We start from the raw sequence: 24,606 nt of genomic DNA on the forward strand, positions 1-24,606 counted from the left end.
TTAAAGGTTCTTTCCAAGCTCTTTTATTACCAAAAAGAAGTTCAATTTATATATAAAAGTAGCAGCAGAATTGAAAATTGGATTAATAAGGTTCTTTTGAATGTCATTTTTTATTTGCTGCGAAAATATTTCAGTATAATTTTAAGTAATATTTTTAACACAGGACTGTGAGCTTATCTAATTTACTTCTATATCACATCATAAATTATTGGCAATATCATAGATGCAGTCCATCTTCCCAGGATTATCCAAAGTTAGCCGTGAAGCTAAGATAAACGTGTGACGCTCTCAAGGTAGTGGTAGTTGATCCAGGGCTGTAACCAATCACTGCCTTAGACTGATGTTCGACCCGCCCACTTAATTTACATACGGACAACAAAAATCATTTATTTATTTTGACATTCTGACATTGATATTTATCCACACATTTATTTCTACATTGACACATTTATTTATACCCAAGTCATTTATCGTCCTTCATATAAAAACACTTATATATACCAAAACTTGCCACTTTAAGACGAAGCATGTTTTGATACTTGGTCTTACAGAAGCATTTTGGTCGGTGCTACTAAAGAAATGAAATTCAGTACACAGCCCTAAATTTAACTTGAAGAAAATGTAAAATTAAATGGTACACTTGCTAGCGTAGCTTGATGATCTAACTGTCATTGGGAGATAAAATGTACAAACCCTGTAGTAAATTTGTCCCAAATATATCATAAAATACAGGTTTTTATTTTAAATAAATAAATGCATTATGTCTCGAATCGAATGACTCCTGCTCGTGTTGTTAAATTAACAATAAAAAGGATGATATTAATACAGATAGATGCATGAGGTCCAACACTTTTGTCATATAATTGTCAAAATCAGAAAAATATATATTGCTACTAATGTTAAGATAAAAACAGGAGTTGTAGGTGGAGAAGTGGAAAAGTTGCAGAAGATGTTTTTGGATTCTTTTTTATTTTAAAATACAAAATTAAAATGTGACCATTTCCATGGACTGACCTGTGACAGTGAGTCAATATTATAGTTGTAACTATTTGTCGCATTTTATTTCTTAGTACGATAATAAATTATAAGGTGCAGATTTCAGGTGTACCAATAAAACTGACTAAAAATTCATTTTCTGCAAATTATCTTTTTGTGAAATTAACTACCAACCTCCAAGGTGCAGCTGTCCAGTGGCAGTGACATAAAACACACACACTCGCGCAAACACACACAGTGGTTCTGAGTCACACAACTCTCTTGACCCAATTGAATCCCCGCAGTTAGCCCCGGGTCATTCTCTTATACCTTCCTTATTTTAATGAGATTTTTAATTAGCATGTTAATTGCCAAACGTGATCAGCGGGGTGACTAGCTAGCTGGCTAGCTGCTGTCGGCATCCAGCTGGGACCCAACGCTGTGTCTTTTCACTCAGCGGAACAAAAGCGAGCCAAGTTTAGTTTATGTTGGGTTAGCCTGGAGAGCAAATGGCTGCCGAAGAGAACGACTAATGGATTTCCACATGCCTCATGTTGCATTTATGGTGTAAGCAAAGCCGTCTATCAAATTAATTACTATTTCATTCTAATTGGTTGCTACTCTGTGACTTCCAGTTGATACATGCCTTTCCTTTTTTGTAATTTGGGCAAACACGAGCCACACTTAGCATATTGTTTTTCTTTTTTCTGTTGTTGCATTTAATCGAACCAACCTTACTTTTTATGCTGCACATGAAAACGTTGTGTCCAGCGAAAGGTTTAAAGCAAAAACTGTTTAAAAGCTACCTCCTACACAGCGCCACATGCAAACCTTTACAGAAAGTCATTAGACCTTTTTTGCTAATGTTGGTGCATGGAAGGCTGGCAGTAAAAAAAAGGTATTTTTCTCATCCTTACATACAGTATATAAAGACAACATTTTGGCAGAATGTATTAAAGCCAGTCTGTCAAACTGAGCCTGAGAAACCTGGGTGTTGTATTTGACAAAGACATGTCTCTAGTTCATCGCTGCAGAAAACTGACCAGAAACGGTTTCCTTTAACTGCGAAAAATCTCTAATCTTAGGAAAATGATGTCACAACACGATCTGGAGTTTATAATCCATGTGTTTGTGTCTTCTTGTTTAGACTATTGTAACAGTTTATTTTGGTGTCTAAACAAGAAGGATCTGTCTCGCCTGCAGTTAATACAAAACTCTGCAGCGAGAATTCTGACCTGCTCTAGTAGAAGAACTCACATTTCCCGATCCTTAAAACTCTTCACTGGCTGCCAGTTTCTTTCAGGTTCAATTTTACAATTCTGGTTCCTACTTTACTAATTATTCATGGTCAGACCTTACATCACTGATCTGATCCAGACTTGCACCCCAGCTCGGGCTCTTAGGTCTGTGGATCAGAATCTACTGATGGTTCCTGAACACAGAGAAATCCTTCCCGATTGTTGCTCCTAAGCTTTGGAACGATCTCTGTGTTTGATGATCTACTGACTCCTTCATGAAACATCTTAAGACATTCTTATTTGTGCAGGATTTTTCTTCTGGGACTCCATAAGTTTTTTTTAGTATTTAGTACTATAAAGTTTCTACTATAAAGTTCTTCCCGTCTTATATATGGGTGAACGAGAGGTTACGATAGCAGAGTCCATATGACGTAATAATAATGACCCTCCTCCTCCAGACAGAAGTAATCACGTCTCGCTTTGTTTATACAACCAGTCCCTTGGAGGTGGACAATTCCAGGATTGATGATGTGCGGTGGCAAACCTGAATGCTTGATGCTTTGATACCCAGGAAGTGTTTTCAATGGGCGGGGCTTAAGATCATTTTGTAATGTACAGATTATACAATAGAATCCAACATCTATGTAAGATACTCGGTTAACAGTCTTAACATTAATTTTATATTTTGGCTGCCATGTTTGCCACTTTGTTGTCTTGGCATTTTTTAAGTTTTTAATCTTGTATGTGTTTTAACTGTCAATTGTTTTGTTGTTTAAGTGCTTCTTTGTGATTCTTTACTTCTAGACCTTGAAGATACTCTTTTATTATCTTATTATTGTTGAATATTCATTCCCTTTTTGAGGTTGCGAGAATAAATATTCCTGGATATATTTAACCAAAAAAAATAGACTGACTCATTGTTTTGATCAAAATATGGTTTTAATGAAAATAAGAAAATGTATATGAAACTGGAATCTTAATGAAAAGCTCAAGCAAAAATGTCAGCTCTTGAAATTTGGAACACGAAACACAAAAAAAAGAGAGATGACTATAAACACTTTTTTGGAAATTGTCAATGGCTAATATAACCAAAAGAATACATTATTAAAATCATAAAATGGATTCATAAAGTCAATCTAATCTAATAAACCGGAATGGTTTCATCAAATTGGTCATATTGTATTTGGTACTTAATTCAGCCGTCTTAAAAAAAGTTCTTGAATAAGATCTAAAGTATCCATGAAGGACTCGAACTACTAGTTAAATCAATAAAAAGTCGCCCCCTTGATGTTCTGTCAAGATTACAGCAACAGTCAAAGCATGTAGGGCATTTTTTTTAAATGCTTTATCGACTAGACGACTGCAGGAAAAAAGTGGATGTTTTGCAGGTGAAAGTGGAGCGGCATGGGAAGGGACAAAGCTCAGTGCTTTTCTCTTCCTCTGTCACGCCATTCCATCAATTCCAGACTTGCAGAAACTCAAGGCTGTGTCGTTGTGAGGCTCGTCTTTATTAACGCCGCTGATGTTGTTTCATGTGCCGCGTACTGGCCTTCACTAACCGAGAGAAAACTTTGATATACGCGAGAATTTTTCCGTGGATCATACTGTATTCTGCTCAGTCAAGTCTTTCTTTGAAAGAAAAGAAAGTCTGTATCCCATGATTTGAGTTATTTCTCCTCACTCTGTCCTTGATCATTTGTCTCCTGGCCTCCTTTTTTAATCACCTTTTCCGCTCTCCTCCCTTTAGTCAGATTTACTGTATTGAGAACGCTCACGGCCAGCTGGTTCGAGACCTTGACTTCAATCCAAACCGGCAGTATTACCTGGCCAGCTGCGGAGACGACTGCAAGGTCAAGTTCTGGGATGTTCGGAATATCCAGGAGCCCGTCAAAACCTTGGAGGAGCATTCGCACTGGTGAGTGAACCGTGGAAGAATGTAAGAGAAAACACCGTCCTTAACCTAAAGTACCTCCCTTTGGTCCAAACTCAGACGAGATGTTTTCTGAAGATGTTCTCATTTTACGTAATTTAGGACACCGTTTTTTTTTTTTTTGACATATTGTTAAAACAGGGGCCCATTAATCTTTGTATTGTACGATTTTTAAAGGTCACAACCACTTCTGGTCACAATAAGTTAACAATGATTTATGGCTTATAGTGTTGCAGGAACCGAGTTTAGTCAGAAACAACTCGGGTTCGCAAACTTGTTTATTGCGATGGAGTCGTTCTATATATCGCAGTCAAATAGTTGGCAGCTGCATACACGTGTGCCAGGGATTCTGTAGCCTCTTAATAAAACCGTAATTTAAACAAAGAATAGAAATCAGATCTGGTTTAAAGTCCCATAAAGGTGGATCGACGACGCTGCGTGACAGACCCTGATGCCTGACCAATCACAGCAAAGTGGGTATGGTTATAGTTAAAAATACTATTATTATCCGCACAATTAGGCGCACTTAAAAGCCTTTACATTTCTAAAAAAAACGACAGTGCGCCTTATAATCCGGAGCGCCTTATATATGAACATTACCTAGTGAGTGACTTGTTTACAAACACTTTCATGACTTTGCGCTGACTGAGCCGACACACCGTGTGCGGGATTATGTCATTGCGTCATCACGGGGTGGGATTAACGACGCACTTCACATCATGGCGGACGGCTATGGAGTGATATTACTGGCACCAATTTGAGCGAGTGTGTCTTGGTTGTTGTAAACTCAACCAGTCATACACGTGCGTTCAACATGTCATACACACGCACTCTAGCTGTCATACATGCGCTCAACTTCTCTTCTGCGCAATCAACATTTGTCTGCTCACAACACCAGTCTCACGAGCGGCTGCTTGAAGCCTTTTAAAAATTATTTGAACATCGTTTCCATGGGAGTGAACAGAGTTGTCAGAACGCTTAATAAAGTTTGACTTTATCTGACTATTTTGTTGACATTCCCTTTAGCACAGCTTTATCTAGTGGATGCATAACGCAACCGCAGTCAAACGTTTGACTGTATCTTTTATTCTATGCGCCTTATAATCTGGTGCGCCCTATTTATGAAAACAGTTCTAAAATATGCCATTCATTGAAGGTGCGCCTTATAATCCGGTGCGCCTAATAGTGCGGAAAATGAAGTGTGTTTATGGTATCACTATTTGCTAGATCACTGCTATGATTGTCAAAGCAAAAAAAAAGGTTATTAAGAAAATAAGTTGTGATTTCTAAGGCCTTTCTTAGGCCTTGATAGAAGTGTTCCCTCATCTATCACCACCCTTAAATACACAGACAATTCTGGACGAAAACCTCAGTTTGTACCAACTGAATGCCATCTTTTAATGAGTTGTAAATTGATAGCTGTATTTACATCTTAAGGCCAACGATGCACCAAAGATACAAACCGATATAATGTACCAATTTGCGACAATTTCATTTTGGTTGTGTTTGAATTGCTCTTATCTCACAGGTAAATCATCATACAAACAATTAAATGTAGCTCTTTAACAAAAGGTTTATCCCGTCTTTAGCTGCGTGTTTGTGTAATAGTTTTCAGATAATCCACAAACAATAATGATAAACAGGATTATGCTTCATTTGCTCCTCAGTTTATTGCATTCTGATTTTATTAATGGCTTTATCTCATCCATAATTAAATGCCCTAACTACTTCTGGTGCAATAAAAGGTAGTTACATGCTAATTACAAATGAAAGAAGCCACTTCTCTTTTTTTTTTTTCTTTTTTTTTTTTCATCAGCAATCACAGCGGGTCCTGCAACACTCCAGTTTTTGCCTCTGGTTCTGATCCACTCAGTGGAGCTGGAGGCAGTGCTCAGAGCTGAACACTGTGTGCTGCAGAATGAGTGTGTGTGTGTGTTTTAAGATGTGTGTGTGTGTGTGTGTGTGCAGGGAAAATACTCTCCTGTGTGAGCTGAATAGATGATCAATGTGTTTGTGAGCCCGATGTAGGCTACAGCTTTCGGCTCGCCAACCCTCACCTGATAAAAGCAGACCAACTAGTGAACGCACATGAACACCATGTACAGGATACACTGAATCCATATGTGTAGCTATTTGAGACACTGATTCAATATATAACGCTGCTGTAGCAAGGATATATTCGTAGTATTGTCGAGTACTTGACTCTGGTGTTGCAGAATTTACAGACCACGTGACTCTTGACAAAGTCGTTACTGCTTTTATTTGTCTAGAAACCAAAATGTGTCCAAACATCAACTTTAAAAGCGGCTGTAGTCGACCGTATCCTCTCGTCCTCAGTCATCACCGGGATCTTTCATTCTTCCATCTTGCTTCTGGATGTGTAATTGCAAAAAAAAGAATTATTTGAATATTTGAATGTTACTGATATAAAAACATAATTTTAACCCCTGTGTGGTCTCTGGGTCAAGTTGACCCGGAGGCCGAAAAACAAACGTGTTTGTCGTATCTCTTGTGTTGCCAAGGTGAACAACCCTCCGCCATTGCATATTTATTTTTGGAAGCCAAGGATGTTGACCCAGAGACAAAACAAGGCATGCCACGAAAAAATTTGCTTTTCAAATAGACGGGTCACCTTGACCCAGAGATAGCACAAGGGTTGAACACACTTAATTGAAGTGTGTCATTAAAAAACTATGTTAAAAAATAAATACAAAAGTCAACTATCAATACAGTAGTGTGATATTTGGCCACATCTATATTTTATATTTTCAACACCCCTAGTGTAGTTTTTCGGAGAAGGGAGTCTCTAAAAAACAGCTCCGACTTTCCTTAAATGCACGAGTGTATGAATATGTCATGATCTCAAAGTGTGCCACACGTATTGTGAATACTTCTTGTAGTGTTGGTTTTTGCATGTTCCCTTTTTTTTTTTTTTTCGGGGACAACAAGCAGGATATGGCCTCAGGGCCTCTGAGGGTATTAGGGACTATTTTTTAGCAGGGAAGCGGATTAGGGGAGCACAGGGAATGGCGTGGCCGTGGCTGATTTTCTGTCAACAGCCTCGGTTATCCCTCAATCCCTCCCCGCGAGCAAACTGGGACCTCACTCTGAGCTGTGCCCGGAGCTCAAAGAAAGAGAGAGGGATGCAGACACACACACAGAAAAGAGGATGAAAAAGAGACATTGTTGACAGTCAGAGTTGTAGAAAGAATGAGGGAAAATTGAATTGAAGACACCAAAATAAAACCCGGAATGTTTGCGATAATAATAACTCATCCCGGCTAAGCCTGAATATATATAGACTGCATAGTAGCAAATCCCGGTTATTGGCATCCGAGTATTCGGTCGGATACAGTGTTCAGCTGTGGATCCCAGTGTGGGAAACGCTGCGAGTGGAATGTGTGCGGTACCAGTCGTCTTGTGTGGCCGTGATTTCAGGATGTGTGTGTCCAAAGTTTACCGTAGTCACTCTAGGACTTTTTAAAGCTGTTAAAAGTTTATCCCAAACTATTTGTTATGACATTTAAAATCCCTTTTTTGGGAGATTTTTCTTGATAATTTCGCGATCAAGGTTCAAATGCCATCAACCCACTATTCGCTCCAATTTATGGCGAAAGTTCTGGTGGAAAACCCGAGACCGGTCTGGGAAAGTGCTTGACCTTGCAAAAGCCAATAGTTTTGACTCATTAGAAAGGCACTCAAAGAGCGAGTACCTCTGCCAAGGAGCTCATTTTGCATCAGCTATAAAACACAGCATTACATCTAATAGGTTACTTTTAACGGTATAAATTCAAGTATTGTATTTGTTTTTGTCATTTACCATAAGTATAGAATATAATTAATATAATTCTTGAAGTCCAAATTATACCCAACCCTACATATTGGTAGATACAGTACCAAAATTCAAACTTTTTTTCTACTCACTTTCATGTCGAATAAAGGTTGGGATTATTTTCGGAGTAATTCGTAACTTTTTAGGAGGTAAAGACCAAAATGTATGTCCATGGTAACATAGCGACTGGAGCTTCGCTGTTTTCGTCTTCATTTTCATCAAATTTAAGATTAGATGAAACCCTACTTCTGCTTTATTTTTTACTTTAATACGGCAAATACATTTATATTATTTAATTGTTCTTCTCTGTTATTTTAGAACATTATGGTGATTTAATTGTGACCTCAGGAATTTGCCCCCCTCCGGGGGTGACCGTCCGGTCATCTTCGGTCCCATGTATAATTCAGTTTGTCCCTCCGTCCGTCCGGCGCTGACTCATACTTTCACCCTGAAACTGAACGTTACATCAAGTCTTGCGTTCTCGCTCTTGTTTTGACCCAGGGTGTGGAGCGTGCGCTACAATCACAGCCATGACCAACTGGTGCTGACAGCCAGCAGCGACAGCCGCCTCATCCTCTCCAATATGGTCTCCATCTCCTCAGAGCCGTTTGGACATTTGGTGGATGATGAGGAGCTCAGCGAGGGGGAGGACAACCACCACGAGGAGAAGTAAGTCAAATGTGTTTCGAGCGAGAAGGAAAAATCACACAGATCACTGGTGGGAATTTCACGTTTGATGTGAAAAGTTTCGCTGTAAAAGTGTACTCTCGCCCACGCCAGTCATTTTCGAACTAATACTGTAATATAGCCGAGCGCATTAATAATTCAACGATAATTTCAATGTTCAATTTGGTTAATCTTTCTTGATAAATTAAGATTTAAACTGATTTATAACATTCATTTCCACCTTTTCTTTTAAATATTTGTACTGTATGTTCTAAGGCTGCACGATATTGGAAATGAGTGCGATATTTGATATTGATGTCTTGAATTGCGATGTCGGTATAAATGCGATATTTTTTCCTTTCACCTAAAAATGTAGCAGAAGCGGGTACTGTAGGGGAGGTCTGGGGGTTTAGAGAAGGAAAACAATACAATATTTACCTTTCGTTTATTTCCACACTTGGGTGCCGACATGACATTGCATCCGTTTCCCGCGAAACTGAGCGACATCAGAGAGGAGCCGCCGGCGTGTCGCAATATCACCAATCATCAATAATAAACCCCACCTCCTTGTACATGCACACATCACATTTATACAATTATAAATGACCTGATGCTAACAACTTAGCTCGTTAGCATACGGCGAAGACGGACAGGTTTACACTTGTTTGGAAGTTCACGATCTTATAAGAAAACAACTGAGACGAGATGAAGAGATGAGTGACTGGATCACTCGTGTTGGAGTAGATCATAAGTTACTATTACTTCCGTGAATATACTGAGCCGCACTAAGTCAGCGCGCTAACAAGACGCGTCGCCATAGCAACCGAGCCTAACAAGCTGCGCAGCACAGTTCACAGACAGACGGAGACGTAAACGACAACGAGACATAGAAGTACAAACTGTACAGAACGTGACACTGATTGGTCGAAGTGCACATTTAAGATTGATTTTTACAATAAATATGTAATTATCACACAAGTTTTCGATATGGATATCCCACGTGCCAATATATATAAGATATTTTGATATATCGTGCAGCCCTAGTATGTTCTCAACAAAACCTTTACAAAAAACGTCTTAATTGAGCATGAAGATTGAGATTGAGTTATTTACGTCTCTTTTTCTCCTTCCATCGCAGACAAATTTCCGTTCGTATCTATTATAATAGCCTCAACAATTATCCAAACTTCGTCATAATCACCAGCCGTCGTTAGTTTTAAACCCTCCCGATATAATTGTCGACTCCTCTTGTGTGTCCGTCGCTGGACGTGCTGCTTTTAGAGTTCACCTGTGAACATCCAATTATTTCAAGTCATAGCACGAGCGTCGAGAGGGTTGACGACCTTCTCTGTCCTCTGTTAGAATCCGTAATTTGGTCGTAGCAACAGGTTTGGTTTCATCTGGCGCCAAAAAAAATAACCACAATCCGTTTGCATTTATTCTTTCTTAACTGTGGAAAATAGTCTTCCCAGTGTTGCGCTTAAATCAATGAAAGTTAAGTCATTTCTAGGAGTAGAGGCGACTTCTACAAGATGATACTCGTTTTGTGAGGCTCGAGTCCTGCGTCTTCTGTTCAAAAGACAGAAAAAGTCAAAGAAAGAAGGAAGACATCATGACAGTAGGTGAGTGTAGGACATTCAAACCATTAAATAAACTATTAAGTCAACTTATTTCCTATGGAGAACCACAGGCTGTGACAAAACCCAACAAAAACTTCTGCTGTGAAGATATTTATTTTTAAAATGAGAGGTTAAATGACATATATTTGAATCTAATTGAAATTGAAGACTGTGGCAAAAGATGTTTTCATCAACTAATTTATTGTTTAAATAGACTTTTTGTGTGTTGCCGGGAAACTTTAGTTTCCACCAGCAGGAGGTTAAATACTGCTGTTATGATGTTTGTATAAGAAAATAAAAATAAAATAAAATATCCGGTCTGTAAATTATTGAGGATAGTGTCCACTTCTGGATGTAACTAACTGTAAAAAGGCGACTTAAAACGGAGATAAAAACAATGCTTTGATTAAATAGGTTTCTGTAATTAATTAATCGCATTATTGGACAACGTATAGATCAAAATAAACTATTTTTCTACTCTTGTTGTTTACTCACGTATTTAATGATACTATAAGTGAATAATGCTTTCTGACTAAAATCTTTTTCATGGCTCTGGCTGGTAATTATAGTTAAAACTTTGTCTTCTTTCTCTTCGCTCGCGGATATTTTGTGTTATTCTGTCGTCAGATTTGCTTTGATAATCTAGATTAAATATGTAATTATTACACTTTGCCCTATGGAGTCCACAGTGGGTGGATCAGATCACTGATGTAAGGAGGACCATGAATAGATCTGAAAGTAAGAACCAGAATTTTAAAATTGATCCTGAAATAAACTGCCAGCCACTGAAGAGTTTTAAGGATCGGGGGAAATGTGAGTTCTTCTACTAGAGCGGGTCAAGATTTTTGTATCAACTGCAGGCGAGACAGCTCCTTCTTGTTTAGACACGAATATTAATGAAATTAAATAAAAAAGGTTAGATTTCTCTATAGTAACAATAAAATAATAACAATACAAATCGGAGGTAAAGTTTCTACTTTTTAATTTATATTACACTGAGAAAAGGCAGAGAAATACAGGTAGGTACAGGTAAGCCACACCCCCATTTAGTAAAGGACTAAACTTCATGTTGGTTGATTCGAAAAGCTTCATCACCCATACATTGGAATGTCTTTCAGAAATAAAGAGCCTCTGAAGGACAGCGTCGTGTCCACCTACGAAGAGCACGAAGACAGCGTCTACGCGGCCGAGTGGTCGTCCGCCGACCCCTGGCTCTTCGCCTCCCTCAGCTACGACGGCCGCCTCGTCATCAACAGGGTTCCCCGTGCACTGAAGTACAGAATCCTGCTGTAAAAAAAAGACATGTTCTCGTCATGTAAAAGTTAGTTCTCATCATGTAAATAGAGTTGTAACATTCCTTTTATCTGTTTAAAAAAAAAGACCAATATCTCAATAAATATTTGAAATGAGGGTCTGGTACAGGGGTATTTTTGCACCAAAACCTTTTCAGGTTTATGGTGAAGTCCTACTTCCAACTTACCTTTTTTTTTTAAGACAAGCATCTTGACATGTATTGTGGAATAGGCATTGTTACTTCCGAGAAAATGTATATTTTTTAAATCCTGTATCCCATATATATACATATATATATGGGTTACATATAACATATACATACATATATACATATATAGAAGTTGCTAAAATACCTACCTCTCTTCCTTGCTATTTTCAAAAGCTTATGTTTTCGAGTCTATTTACTCGTTTCTAAATGTTGCGTAAGGATTTTAGAAAATAGGTTTTTTTTAGGCCTTTTCTGAAGCATAATTTTTATAGGACAGATTATGAGTATAAGATGTATCAGTTTGCTTCGTCTTCTCCCACTTTTGGGAATAAAGCTACCATTATTAGATTAACTATATGGTTAATAATCGCATCTGAAATCCATGTCAAAAATGACAAATGGTTGACTGGTTCACAATGGGATTGGTATTATCCGACTAGTGATGTGTCGATGAGGCCTCATGAAACGGCTGAGTGTATCATAACAGTGTATTTTTTTTTTTTTTAAAAGCCACTTGGTCTTGATCTACTAATTCAATGAAACCTGGAGTCATTTTCAAATTGAAATTCAGTAGCATCTTAAAATGAAGACACTGTATCATGATACCTCATCAGCCCATCACTAGTACTAGCTAAGAGTGTGTCACACGATCCAAACATGTGGAGTTTAAGATCTAATAACAATCATTTGTTTGCCTTTTATCTTTGGGCTATGTCCGTTTGACAAGGGATAAAAGGCAGTGTAGCTCTTTATTAGGCAAACCAGTGGGCGCAGGTTGGCTTAATACAAACTAGTTTTAGATATATAATTGAGGTCCTTGTAACCCAGCTGTCCATTATGAAGAGGACAGTATCGGGAAGCCACAACATGTTTTCAATGTCATCAGTTTTAAGATTGCGTCAGTATTTTCTGTTTGGAAGGGGGTGGAAAAAAAAATAGAATCAAATGCATATTTTAAAGTCCACTTATCAGTGTTTTCATACGCAAGGATGACAACGCCGGCAGTCGATACGCCCCCGCCAGTCTCGCCGGTGATTTGCATGTGAATAGGTGACAGGTCCTCGTTTGTTTTTTTTCCTTAATGGCGTCGCCGTTAACAATGATCAATAATCAGTGTGGAAATTTCAAGCCTTCCTGTCTGACGATATTGTACCACAATGCCAGGAATTTTAACGCGGCTTTTCCTCATGAAAAAATGTATGAACCGTAGGAATCTTATTCTATCCCATTGATTATTCCCATTGAACTGGCCGTGTATACATTTAAACATATTTATCTACAACCTCTTGCCAGTTTCGTCAACAGATAGTTAGCATGTTGTCCGCTGCAGGTCATGTGACCAAGGTGCAACACGATTTTTACCCCGCAGGGTTTTCACGGCCGATGAATTTATTGACCTGAAATAAAAGACGACGTTGTGCGGGGACTGCCGACGGCAAACGTGGGCACTGGACCAGGAGAACACCAGCAATGGGAGGGAGGTAGTTGAGGCTTTAGGCTTATTTTTCTTGCGTGGCTTCATTAACGATGGCGGCCATGTTTAGCGGAAAAGCTACTCTTTGCTACCGCGTGGAAGCTTCGTGGGACTGGGACCGATGATGTCGGACCGTGGAAGATAAAAGCTCTTTTGTGTTTCTTAATGTCCCATCGGTGGGTTGCCACAGCAACTCGTCATCCTCCAATTATTTTCATTGAATCCATCTTTCTTCAACATCCATAAACCGTCTTTCGTTTGGGTTTTTTTCCTTCTATTTCTACCAGTAGATGGTTTCCTTCTTGTTTCCGATTAGATTTTCGCTGATATGTCTGGTCACCCTGAAAGTACAATGGCGGGTAAGCAGTGAAGATCGTTAACTAGCAGGACACAAAAAATAGGCGCCCGAGCGTATGAGGTAAAGCTGTGCGTGTTTTTGTCGAGATGCCAACGCCAGCTATTGTGTTAGGTGGGCAGTGGACGACGATAATTACGACCGCCTGCTATAAGAGTCGCGGTTACTCGTAACACTTTCTTAGTGTCAATTATTACATTTTTTTGATACTGTTGTCTTTGGTCCTTTTTTTGAGTTTTCAAAAATTCCTCTCAAAATCTATTACCGTATTTTCCGCACTATAAGGCGCACTTAAAAGCCTTTAAATTTCTCAAAAAAACGACAGTACGCCTTATAATCCTGAGCGCCTTATATATGAACATTACCGGGTGGGTGACTTGTTTACAAATACTTTCATGACTCTGCGCCGCCTGAGCCGATACGCCATGGGCGGAGTTACGTCATTGCGTCATCACGGGGTGGGATTAACGACGCACGTCACATCATGGCGGACGTCTATTGAGTAAGATTACTGCCCCAGTTTGAGCGAGTGTGTCTTGGTTGTTGTACACTCAAAACATTTTTTTTGCGCAAAATCACTCTGCTGCGCGCTCAACCAGTCATACATGTTCGCCTTATAATCCGGTGCTCCTAATAGTGCCGAAAATACGGTATCAAGTATCAAATCGGGTATTTAAAGAGTTGTTGATGGGAAAGTCCTCAGCTAAAGTGTCTTTATCAGATTAACCTAACCACATATAATATTATTAGAATAGCATTAATGTGTGTGTTAGAAAGAAATGTAAGATTTAAAAATGTTTAGAAAATGAGTTGTGAATTAGATTATGAATGTTTCAATGTTGCTCTAAATATAGACTTTGTATTATGTCTAGAAAAGTCCCAAATAGATTTCCCACCCAATATTCTTGATTTAAAATTCAATTTTCTAAAAACAAAGTTTTATAAAGTTATGTGTAGTTTCAGCAACAAAGTTGTCCCAAAGATTTACCTACTGTACATAATAAGATGGACATGTTGTTTTTTTTGCTTTAATGTAAAGTGAAGAAAATTTGAAACCCCATGCTATGCTTGCTAGCTTAGCTAGCTTAGCTAGTAATAATTTAATTAATAAAAAAAGTGAGTAATAATAGCTTTGAAGATAAAATTAAAATGATTGAATTTTCCAAATAAAGCATAATCATGGATATGTTAAGTCTGGAATTAATTATATTTTATGACATTGTATATCAAGAACATTGTATGATTAAAGGTAAAATTAATTATTTCTCAAATAGAGTGCATCTTCTCACAAAAAAAATGATCTGGTTGAAATGTGCAACAATATGAATAGAAATGTATGCCTGACATGGTAAAAAGACTTTGATGGTTATATGTGTCTTAGATAATACTTTTCTTTTCAATGTTGATATGACTTGATGTTGAAAATCCCACGTTGCAGAAACGTCAGAGCCGCTTTTGTAGTTCTACTCAGTACTGGTACTGAACTCTAATAGTATATTGTTGTTTTCCAACGGGTTTTGAAGCAATTACATCCAACTGATGCTTAAATGAAACCAAAGAAATTAAAAATATATTTTATATTATATAAATGAATAATCTATCAGGGGGTCCCCCAACCTTTTTTAAATAAATAGGTTGAAAATAAAATGCCACAAACTGTTAAAGAAACAAATGTTAAATACATCTCACCTTAGTGCCAGGTCACGTATAGAGTTTTTATTTTACTTATTTTCACTACTTTGACAAAAATTGCATCTGAATGGGTCAAGAGTCACATTCTTATATTACTTAATATGAGAAAATCTGGTGTTTTTTTCCAAGTTAAAACACATTTTACATTGTAAAATCAACATGGGATTTTAAAAAATTAAATAATTTATTTGATGTTTCTCTGCGGTCTGGTAATAAATGCCACACCTACCAGTCCAAAGTTACATTTTAGATCGTCCAAAGATACATATAATGATTTAAGTTTAAAAAAAAAACTCCAGAGAAAAATGACCGGGGACGAGATGATACAGTGACTCCAGCAGCTTTTAAAGCTGATGTTTGGACATATTTTGGTTTCAAAACACATGAAAGCAGTTACGACTTAGTCAAATGCGAATCACCGGCGAGACTGGCGGGGGCGTATCGACTGCCGGCGTTGTCATCCTTGCGTATGAAAACACTGATAAGTGGACTTTAAAATATGCATTTGATTCCAATTTTCCCCCCCACTTCCAAACAGAAAATACTGACGCAATCTTAAGGGTATAAAACTGATGACATTGAAAACATGTTTTGGCTTCCTGATACTGTCCTCTTCATAATGGACAGCTGGGTTACAAGGACTTCAATTATATATCTAAAACTAGTCTGTATTAAGCCTTATATCCAACCTGCGTCCACTGATATCCACCACTGAAACAGATGATTTGGTGAATTAATGTCACATTATCATTATCGTCCACGTCCTACTTTGATATGTGTCGAAGCTAAATTGGCACATTAGGTGAACTACGAAATGGTGTCGTCCCAGTTAATTGTGCTCCTACTTCATCCCGTCAGCATCGCCACACAATAGCCACTAAATATACCAACATCTTCCAGCTCATTATTTAGCATTATTCGCTCTGGCAGCGTAAAAAAAAAAAGCCTTTAGATATCGTCCAGCTGTTGTCTGGCTTGACCGACCTTCCTTTTTGTCTTTTTGTGAGAGGAGCCACAATAGCCGGGGCGCTATCGTGATGCGACGCACGCTCGACACCCTGATCCCGGACTCATTGTTCCTCAATTATCCCAACAAGCGCACGACCTGGAATCCAGCGTTATTTATGGGCCCTCGCCACCACAACACACTTATAATTACCTCTCACTCGCTGTAATTGTGCTCATTTCTCATGTCCAGTGTGGACGTCCACGCCGGCGTTGCGCGTGCGCGGCGTTTTTTCGTGGAAATTGAAAGCGTTGAAGGACAGCAAGAGTTCAGGGGGAGGTGGGCAGTGGTTTTTTCGTAAAAATTGGGCGAGGACCTCCATCTTGAGTTTTCAGGAAAACGATTTTTCTTTAAAACGTCACCAAATGATCGTAAAATTACAACCGTAATACTTGTTTTTTTAGTAAAACTAGGGTTTATGATTGTTTTTTTATTGAAACAATAACATACTTTCACTTCAATACCAGTTCTTGATTAATCTTTTTTTTTTATCTCAATTTATAATGTCAAACTTAACTGCATAACACAAAAAGGAGATAGATGCCGTTCTTAAGAGCAAATATTACAACTAAAATAAATAATTAATTAATTACTAAAAAATTGAATTGAATTATGGTTTACGTTGAGATATCTGTATACATTTATTTTCTATTGATAATTTAATTGTACATTTCTGTAAATTATTTTAAATTGTTGTGTTTTATTTATTTTATTAGGTATTATTCATTGGTATGTTTTTTGTTTTTTTTTAGAAAGTTGCATTAGGTTTTTTGAGTTGAATACAATGATTTAAAGTATAATTGTAATTAATATTTTTACACTCAACTAACCTAAAGTGACTTGTTACCATAAGAATTTTAATCAAACCCGACCTTTTTTTTGTTGTTGCAGTTAATAAAATGCAAATGAAGAGACATTTATATATTTATTAAATATCAATTTTACATTGTATAGTCAATTATAGCTATCATCATTTGACTAGTATTTTTATCACGTCTAGTTTTCGTTACCTAATTGTTGACGACAAATCTTTGATCTTATTTTAATTCTTAAACAGATCAGTACCATTAAAATGTAACCCTTTTGTTCTTAATCCACTATTTCTGCACTATTTACTAGTGATGTGTTGATGAAGCTTCATGAAACAGTGTCATTTTGTTTAGAGGTCAGTAGGTGGCGCCATCAGTTCAAAGATGATCTGATGTTTCTTTTGAACAGAATCAGATTTATATAGAACAACATCATCAGCGTATCGAGATGTTTTTTCCAGAGGCAGACATGTTCTTCAAAAGGTTCATGGATCCAGATGGGAATTAAGAAGGTTATTAAAAAATGAGTTTAAGTAAGTAATTTTTATTTGTATAGCGCTTTTCCAGACCAGGGTCACAAAGGGCTTAAACAATCAAAACAATATTCAATAAAGTATATACTTTAAAGATCAAGATAAAAACTGATAACACAACAGGAGTTCCAGACGACTAAAGCTTGTGATGGGTTGATGAAGCTTCAAGAAACAGTGTCATATTGTTTAGAGGTCAGTAGGTGGCGCCATCACTTTAAAAAAGATGATTTCATTAAAACAGTCGTTTAAAACAAAGGAAAATGGTGCAGAGAGCGCCATCTAGTGGACACTGATAATAATGAGACTGCTTCATGAAGCTTCATCGACACATCACTACTAGTAACCTCCTTTATTGACAATATAAAAATGGAATTCTCTCTAGATTTCTCACTGTTTTCCTATAAAGCTTCTCTACGACGATTGCATCTTGTATCATAGATCACTCGTAACAGTCGTCGCCGCTCATTCCACGCCGTCTGCACTCTCTTCTTCACATGTCTGTCCATACCTGTGGTGGTTTGAACCCTAATATTTCCCTTCACAAACTAGTTTATTCCTTCTTACTTGTGATCTGCCTGAAGGTGCTTTTTGTGTCCAAAATAACGATTTCTTTTGCTAATGAATGCTATAAAAAAAATGGTTTCCTTTAAGTCCGTACATGCTGCTCTGCTAGCTCGAGTGGAGTCGGGGATGCCAGCCTGACGGACGCGTGATTGAAGTGACTGGCGAGTGCGTCACCAGGCGTCCCGGCAATCCAGAGTGACAGTCCGTACGTGTTTGATCAATGGCGCGTAGCTCGGGGGACGGAGCGCGGGCAGGGGGGCTCAGGCGACTCTCAAATCTCGGCGTCAATCAAAAAGCCCACAAACGGCTCCCCATGAAATCCATTAAAACCAATTTAGCCGCCGATGCTCAAAACCCTCGGCAAATTAACGACAGATTTCAAAAACTTTGTTGCTTTCTCGCTGATTGCCGTTGTATTGTTTCCCCCCGGCCTGCTGCGTCAGTCATTATTATTACGCGATGAAAGGGGGGGGCTTCGCGCTGAGAGAGGGGGAAATATATTTACAATTTGTACTGGATCGATCCTTTTTTTTTCCCTGCCAATCGCAAAGTTTTCAATCTGGAGTTTAAGACCGCGAGCGAGCGTGTAAATATCACTAATGAAGCAGCGCCTCATTTTCTTTTGGGGATTTACTTGTGACTGGAGGACGGATCGATAGTTGACAGATTTCAACCTGGGCAGACTGACTAATGCAACTGATGAATCTCCCTCGAACTTCTACTCGCCCTCATGTCGACTCAGGGTTGGGATTATTTTCAGACTAATCTGTTCTTCTTTAGAGTTATAGGCAAAAATGTGTCACCATTTTATTGTAGCGACTGGAGCTAACCTGCTTCATCTTCGTCCAAAAAGACAAACTTAAAAACATCCAAATACCTCCGTACTGCTCGTCTGTAACGTCCATCTTGTATTGAAGCCTCGACTTTAGGAATTGTTTCGTAAAAACTTAAATAAGTTTGTTTGCAGCTGAAGTAATCCGTCTCTCAACTGCCGCCAGAAGTCATTCCTCATTGAAACGCATCGTCAGTGTCAGCGCCATATTTTATTTTTCTTAGAGTTTTTTCTGAACAATCCCTGTGTTAAATTTTGGTTTAACTAAAGTTCAGTTTAGTGACTAAAGTTGTAAATGAAAGAAGGAATTGTATCCATTCATTTGGAGCCAGATTGTAAAAGGGATTTGAAGAGAGTCTCTTCCGATTGGTCACTCGGTTGTGTTGGACCTTAAAAAAAGATTTTACCCAAAATTCAAGCTTGAAGAAATTTCTGCTCACCCTCATGTCGACTAATGTCTGGTATTTTTTTTTTAGTAACCTGTAATCTGTGTCGATTTTGAGTCACAAGCAGAGATTTCTTGGTCCGAAATTACACTTAAAAACATGTCAAATACGTCCATATTGCTCGTCTCTAGGCTCCCTCTTGTATTGAAGAGAAATTGTTTGGAAAATAATTCTATACTTTAAGCTTGTTTGAATTGAAACACAGGTAAATATCGCGTGAGCTCAAAGTGTAGACAGTAGACTACTGCTGTGTCTCAAATCGCATACTTGCGTACTCAAAGTTAGTATTTTTAGTGCGTAAGTGCGTCTCAATTCTTAGTATGCGAAATTTAGTACGCCATGCACACTAAATTGTCACTTAAACGCCCACAAAACTGAGTATGGTTCGATGGACACTAACCACACTAAACAGCCGCCATCTTAGTGACGTTGTAAACGGAAGTTACGTTATATATAAATGCATATATATTCATATACGTACAGGTGTATTTTCAGCAGCAGTAGAAGGATAAACACGTCTTCGCTGCTGATACCAGCTTAAATATCTCACGAATATTTTGATTCTTATATTTTTTCTTTATTTCTTTTTCCAAACTTGCAAAACGTGCTGCCAGCAGGTGTCATGATAGCGTTCCAACAGCTGGTTGAAATAATCATTAAATAGTAGTAGAAGAAGAAGCTGTCATGTCAATTCCGGTTAGTGCTTATCGGCAGTATTTGATTTGAGACATGCTATCTGTGGAGAATTTGCGTACAGTTAGTATGTACACTATCCTGATGCATACTAACTTCTAGTATACTAGAAGTATGCGATTTGAGACGCAGCAAATGTTTCCTGTCTGTGTAGCATGTTAGCCTTTTAGCTTCTCCTTAAAAAGCGAAAAATAAAGACTCGTTTAAAAAACAATTCTGACCAATTCCTAATGTCGTGGCTTCAAAACAAGATGGACGTTACAGACAAACAGTATGGAGGTATTTCTGTCTTTTTCGACCGAGTATATTGATCTCCGTTCACAACAGACGAATAATAAACATTTCCAGTTGTAAATCCAAAAAAACAGAGATTACTCAGTAATACTTTGAGGCCTGTTTTTTTCTAATATTGCTCTTAAGTGGTCACCCGTTTATTTAGTACCATAAGTTCTGGCGAGCTTCATAAACAATTATGCCTGTTAACTAAGAAATCATATCGAATAGTTAACTTTAAATAACATGTGAGTTCGTCCCACTTAATTGTGTGCAAAGATTATTCTTAGTCACTATAAAATAACCCATCGATTAAACCTATATTATATACTATTATAATTACTCTACAGTTACTTCACTCGTAGATATCTGTATCTACATTTTATACTGAAAAACACTACTCACTAACTTATTTACTGGCTTTTAAAATGAGGAATTTCAAGACATGCATCTTTGGCCACATCTCGGCTTTAATGTATCAGGTTCATCCCCGACTCTTAAAGAGATGAGATGTGAAAAAAAAAAAACGAAAATGGAACGCTTCTCCGCGTTCCTCCTCCTCCTCACTTATTCTGGTTGCATGGTTAATGGAGTTAGCGCTGTACTCGGCGCTCATTTGCATTGCTAAAAGGCTCTTTGATGCGTGTCAAAGATTTTGACTCGCAACTCCGTCCACCAGGACGACGTTATTTACACATCGTATGGAGTGTTTTTGAGATTCCCTTTTAGAAGCAACTCGTAAGTGAATGGAATTGGCGAGTGGCGAGGAGGGGGTGAGGGAGGGGGGAAAAACTGATGTATTTATGAATCATATGAAGGGGATTGTGTAGTACTTGTGCGATACATGATTGTCGCCAGAATTTAAGAGGGAACGACGACGACTGTTAACAATTTACATCGAGAAATATTTAATTTCACATCGGAATCGACATGCAAATCCACTTTCAAGAGCAGTGTGAATTCGCCAGGATGCTAGAGGAGAGTGTGTAGGTGTGTGTGTGTGTGTGTGTGTGATCATGCGATAGCGTTGTCCTCCTCTGACCCCTGGCTGTTCCACTGTCTGGCTTGCGCACTCACGCTCTCCTCTCGCCTTCTGCTCTTTGCTCGCTCGCACACATCAGACATGTCATCCTCGGCGGAGCGCTTCGGACACACTCATGGGAACTGACTGACCCAGATCTGTCGGCTTCTCCGCCCAGTTGACCACACACACACACACACACACAGACACACACCATCACACACACCGGGGCCACAGATGCACTTGACATTTGGGTCACTGACAAGACATCAGGTGAGGAGGGTAGGCGCCCAGGTGACAAGGAGACGCAGTGAACCTTTGCTTCGATATCGCCTTCCCCCCTAAACCCCCCGTGAGCCCCAAAACACACACTCGCATGTCAAGCTTGTCCGAGTGTTGGCCACCATTTACCTTTCGTGTTTACCTTAAATAATTGTCTTTTAATAGCGACATTTAACTGAATTAAATCGTAAACCGCTCTTCTAAATAACCTTTATTTGTATTTTTTTTTCCGGTGGTTTTAGTGGTCCACTTCCTCTCCCCATTCACCAAATCCATATATATTTAATACACAGCCTTCTTGAATATTTCATAAGCCGCACTGTTCTATGGTTTTTCTTTCGCTATTGAGTTGACTCGACTCTTGCGGATAACATTAAAATCAGGAAAAGTTTTTTTGTTTTTTTTCCGTTTTCATTAAATATTGAAATGAGATTGGCGTTGTAAACAGTAGCGCTAATGGCTACAGCCCAAATAGATGATAATAGCATAGAGATGACACGACTCGTCTCGTCTCGCACTCCAGTGTCGGATGTGGAAACACATTTACGTGACGCGCGAAAGTTTAGCCACGATAACAAAAGAACACAACAAACATTAGGAGATTCAGACACAGGAAACATTCACGATATTGTCTGAGCAGCACTCAACTGAGATATTTTTAGGCTGTTTTTAGGGTGATTCACAGTGAGAAAAAAAATAGTACCCATAATTCCTTCATGCCTTCAAGACACCAAATTCTGTTGGACAAATTCTAAGTTGGGGACTTATTCATTTAACTGAATGTTTTTGTAGATCATTTGTTGTCTTGGTCTTGGTGACCTCCACAAAGAATCATCAGATCAACTGCAATATGATGCTAATGCTAAGTTTTTGGTCTAGTCTTGGTCTCAACTGTCCATTCTTTTAGATCCTAGAACGAATGGCTACACACTTTTTAGTCACCACTGCTTAAAACACAACATCTAAACAGTAGATGCATTCAGTATTTCAATAAATTCGGATTACAGAACTCGTCTTACGCACAAGTGTTGAACGTGGAAATGCATTAATATTACGCATGATGGCTACGATAACGTATCACAGCTAGCATTTAGAGATTCCTCTACAGCTGGAACAAATTTCGGTCGGATCAGCAGCACACATCCAAGATACTTCTTCGTTGATTTACGATTAAAAATGGAAGAATAGTACCCATAATCCTTTATGCCTTAAGACACCAAAGTCTATTGGCGATGATTGACTTACTTCCTTATAATTGAATTGAGGTTTTCTTTGGATAATTGAAGGTCTTTGTCTTGGTCTTGACGTCTACGTTCTTGTTTTGGTCTTGGGTTCTCTTCAACTTGCCTGGTTTTGGGAAATAATGGTGGTCTCCACAGATGATCAGATCAACTGCAATATGCAATATGGTCTTGTCTTGATCTCAACTTCCCATTGGTGTAGATCTTAGAAAAATGGTTCCAATGTTTTTAATTCCGTTTTTGTCACCACAGACTTAGACACAACAACTCAACAGTTCAATATTTCTGAGAGTGGTTGATAAAAATAAGCCGCCTAGAATAACACTTTATTCTTTGCTTGACGCTTTTGTTTTCTTTGTGTTTTGTACATCATTTTAATGTTTTAATTCTGGAGTCTCAACGTTATTTTGTTATGGTGCGTTTTAAGCTGAATAATGACAATAAAGAGTATCTTGAATCTTGAACATAATACTGACAAAACAGAATAGGATTTGTAGCAAGACTATTTGTAATTTCAACGTAGAAATGGCCCCGCAAATCTAATATGTATTGTGGCCTATTTTGCTCGGCACTCAAATTTAAAATAGTAAAAAATGGAGTCTGGCATCGCGCTCTGTTCACCCTTGAGTTATCTGGGTCAAGATGACCCAGTGGCCCGAATACAAACCTGTTTTTTTTTGGTCAAGGTGAACGACCTCCGACACCGCACATGTATTTCAGGAAGCCAGGGAGGTCGTTCACCTTGACACAGAGACAACACAAGGGATACCGCAAACCCATTTGTTTTTAGGTGACCTTAACCCAGGGATAACACAAGGTAGACTAATTTTAAATGTTGAAGAACCGCAATTACATGCTGTTCAATTAATCAGTTTTTTGTTTGTTTTTTGGCCCACGTGTCTGTTTCAAAAGTTTGGCTCTTTTCCGGTTTGCGTTCAACATGCTCGCTCTTGAGAAGGAGAAGGAAGGTTTTTTTTTTCTTTTGTCAAAAGAGTGCAATAATGAATTAGTTTCACGGCTGATACAAGATTCGTCGTCTTCTTCTTCTTTTTTTCTTCGCCCAGGGCCCCGATCTGCCTCTGGTAGCTGAGCAACCCTTAGTGCAACTTCACAAAGTAGTCTTCACACCTTGAAAACCTTTTCTTTGTCTGTCAAGCATTACAATTAAACGAAAAGGTGGGGGGGGCGACGACGACTCCATTTGCATTCAACGATTTAAACCCCGAGTGTGCATTTAGTCGAAGCACTTAAGAGTTCTCTCCCGCGTTCTGCTTTGGCATGTGACTGTGCATATCTATCGAAAAAGGCGTACATTTTTTGGATGGTTAATACGAAAAAAAACTAAAAGTCCTGTGTCCTCGCATGCCGCCGGTTTACTTTACGGCTGGCATCCTGTCGCGTCCCACCTGCCAATGGTTCGACTCCCTCCCCGCCCCCTCTGTTGGTCTCCCAAATATCAATTCCCCTATACCTGCCTCGCCATCCACGCCACGAGCTTTTCGTTTCGTGGCGGCGAAACAGCGTTGTCTCGGCGGAGCGTCATCGTCCTTTATCTGCCGGCGGCTTCTGTGTTTGCCTGGCTGCTATAATAAGCCTCTGTGTGTCTCCATCACTGGCTTCCACT

At 38.7% G+C, this 24,606-nt stretch overlaps 1 protein-coding gene across 1 annotated transcript in view; it reads left to right on the forward strand.

Moving 5' to 3' along the window:
• Positions 1 to 11,670, forward strand: part of eipr1 (EARP complex and GARP complex interacting protein 1) — a 56,756-nt gene extending 45,086 nt beyond the window's left edge. The window contains exons 7-9 of the mRNA XM_087779845.1: positions 3,961 to 4,128; positions 8,477 to 8,644; positions 11,379 to 11,670. Of these exons, the coding sequence (XP_087635971.1) occupies positions 3,961 to 4,128; positions 8,477 to 8,644; positions 11,379 to 11,553 (511 nt within the window). The 3' untranslated portion in view covers positions 11,554 to 11,670. The remainder of the gene's footprint in view (positions 1 to 3,960; positions 4,129 to 8,476; positions 8,645 to 11,378) is intronic.
• The last annotated feature ends 12,936 nt before the right edge of the window (positions 11,671 to 24,606 follow it).

The sequence above is a fragment of the Callionymus lyra genome, chromosome 18 (assembly GCF_982586985.1).
Source record: "Callionymus lyra chromosome 18, fCalLyr1.hap1.1, whole genome shotgun sequence".
NCBI lineage: Eukaryota > Metazoa > Chordata > Actinopteri > Syngnathiformes > Callionymidae > Callionymus > Callionymus lyra.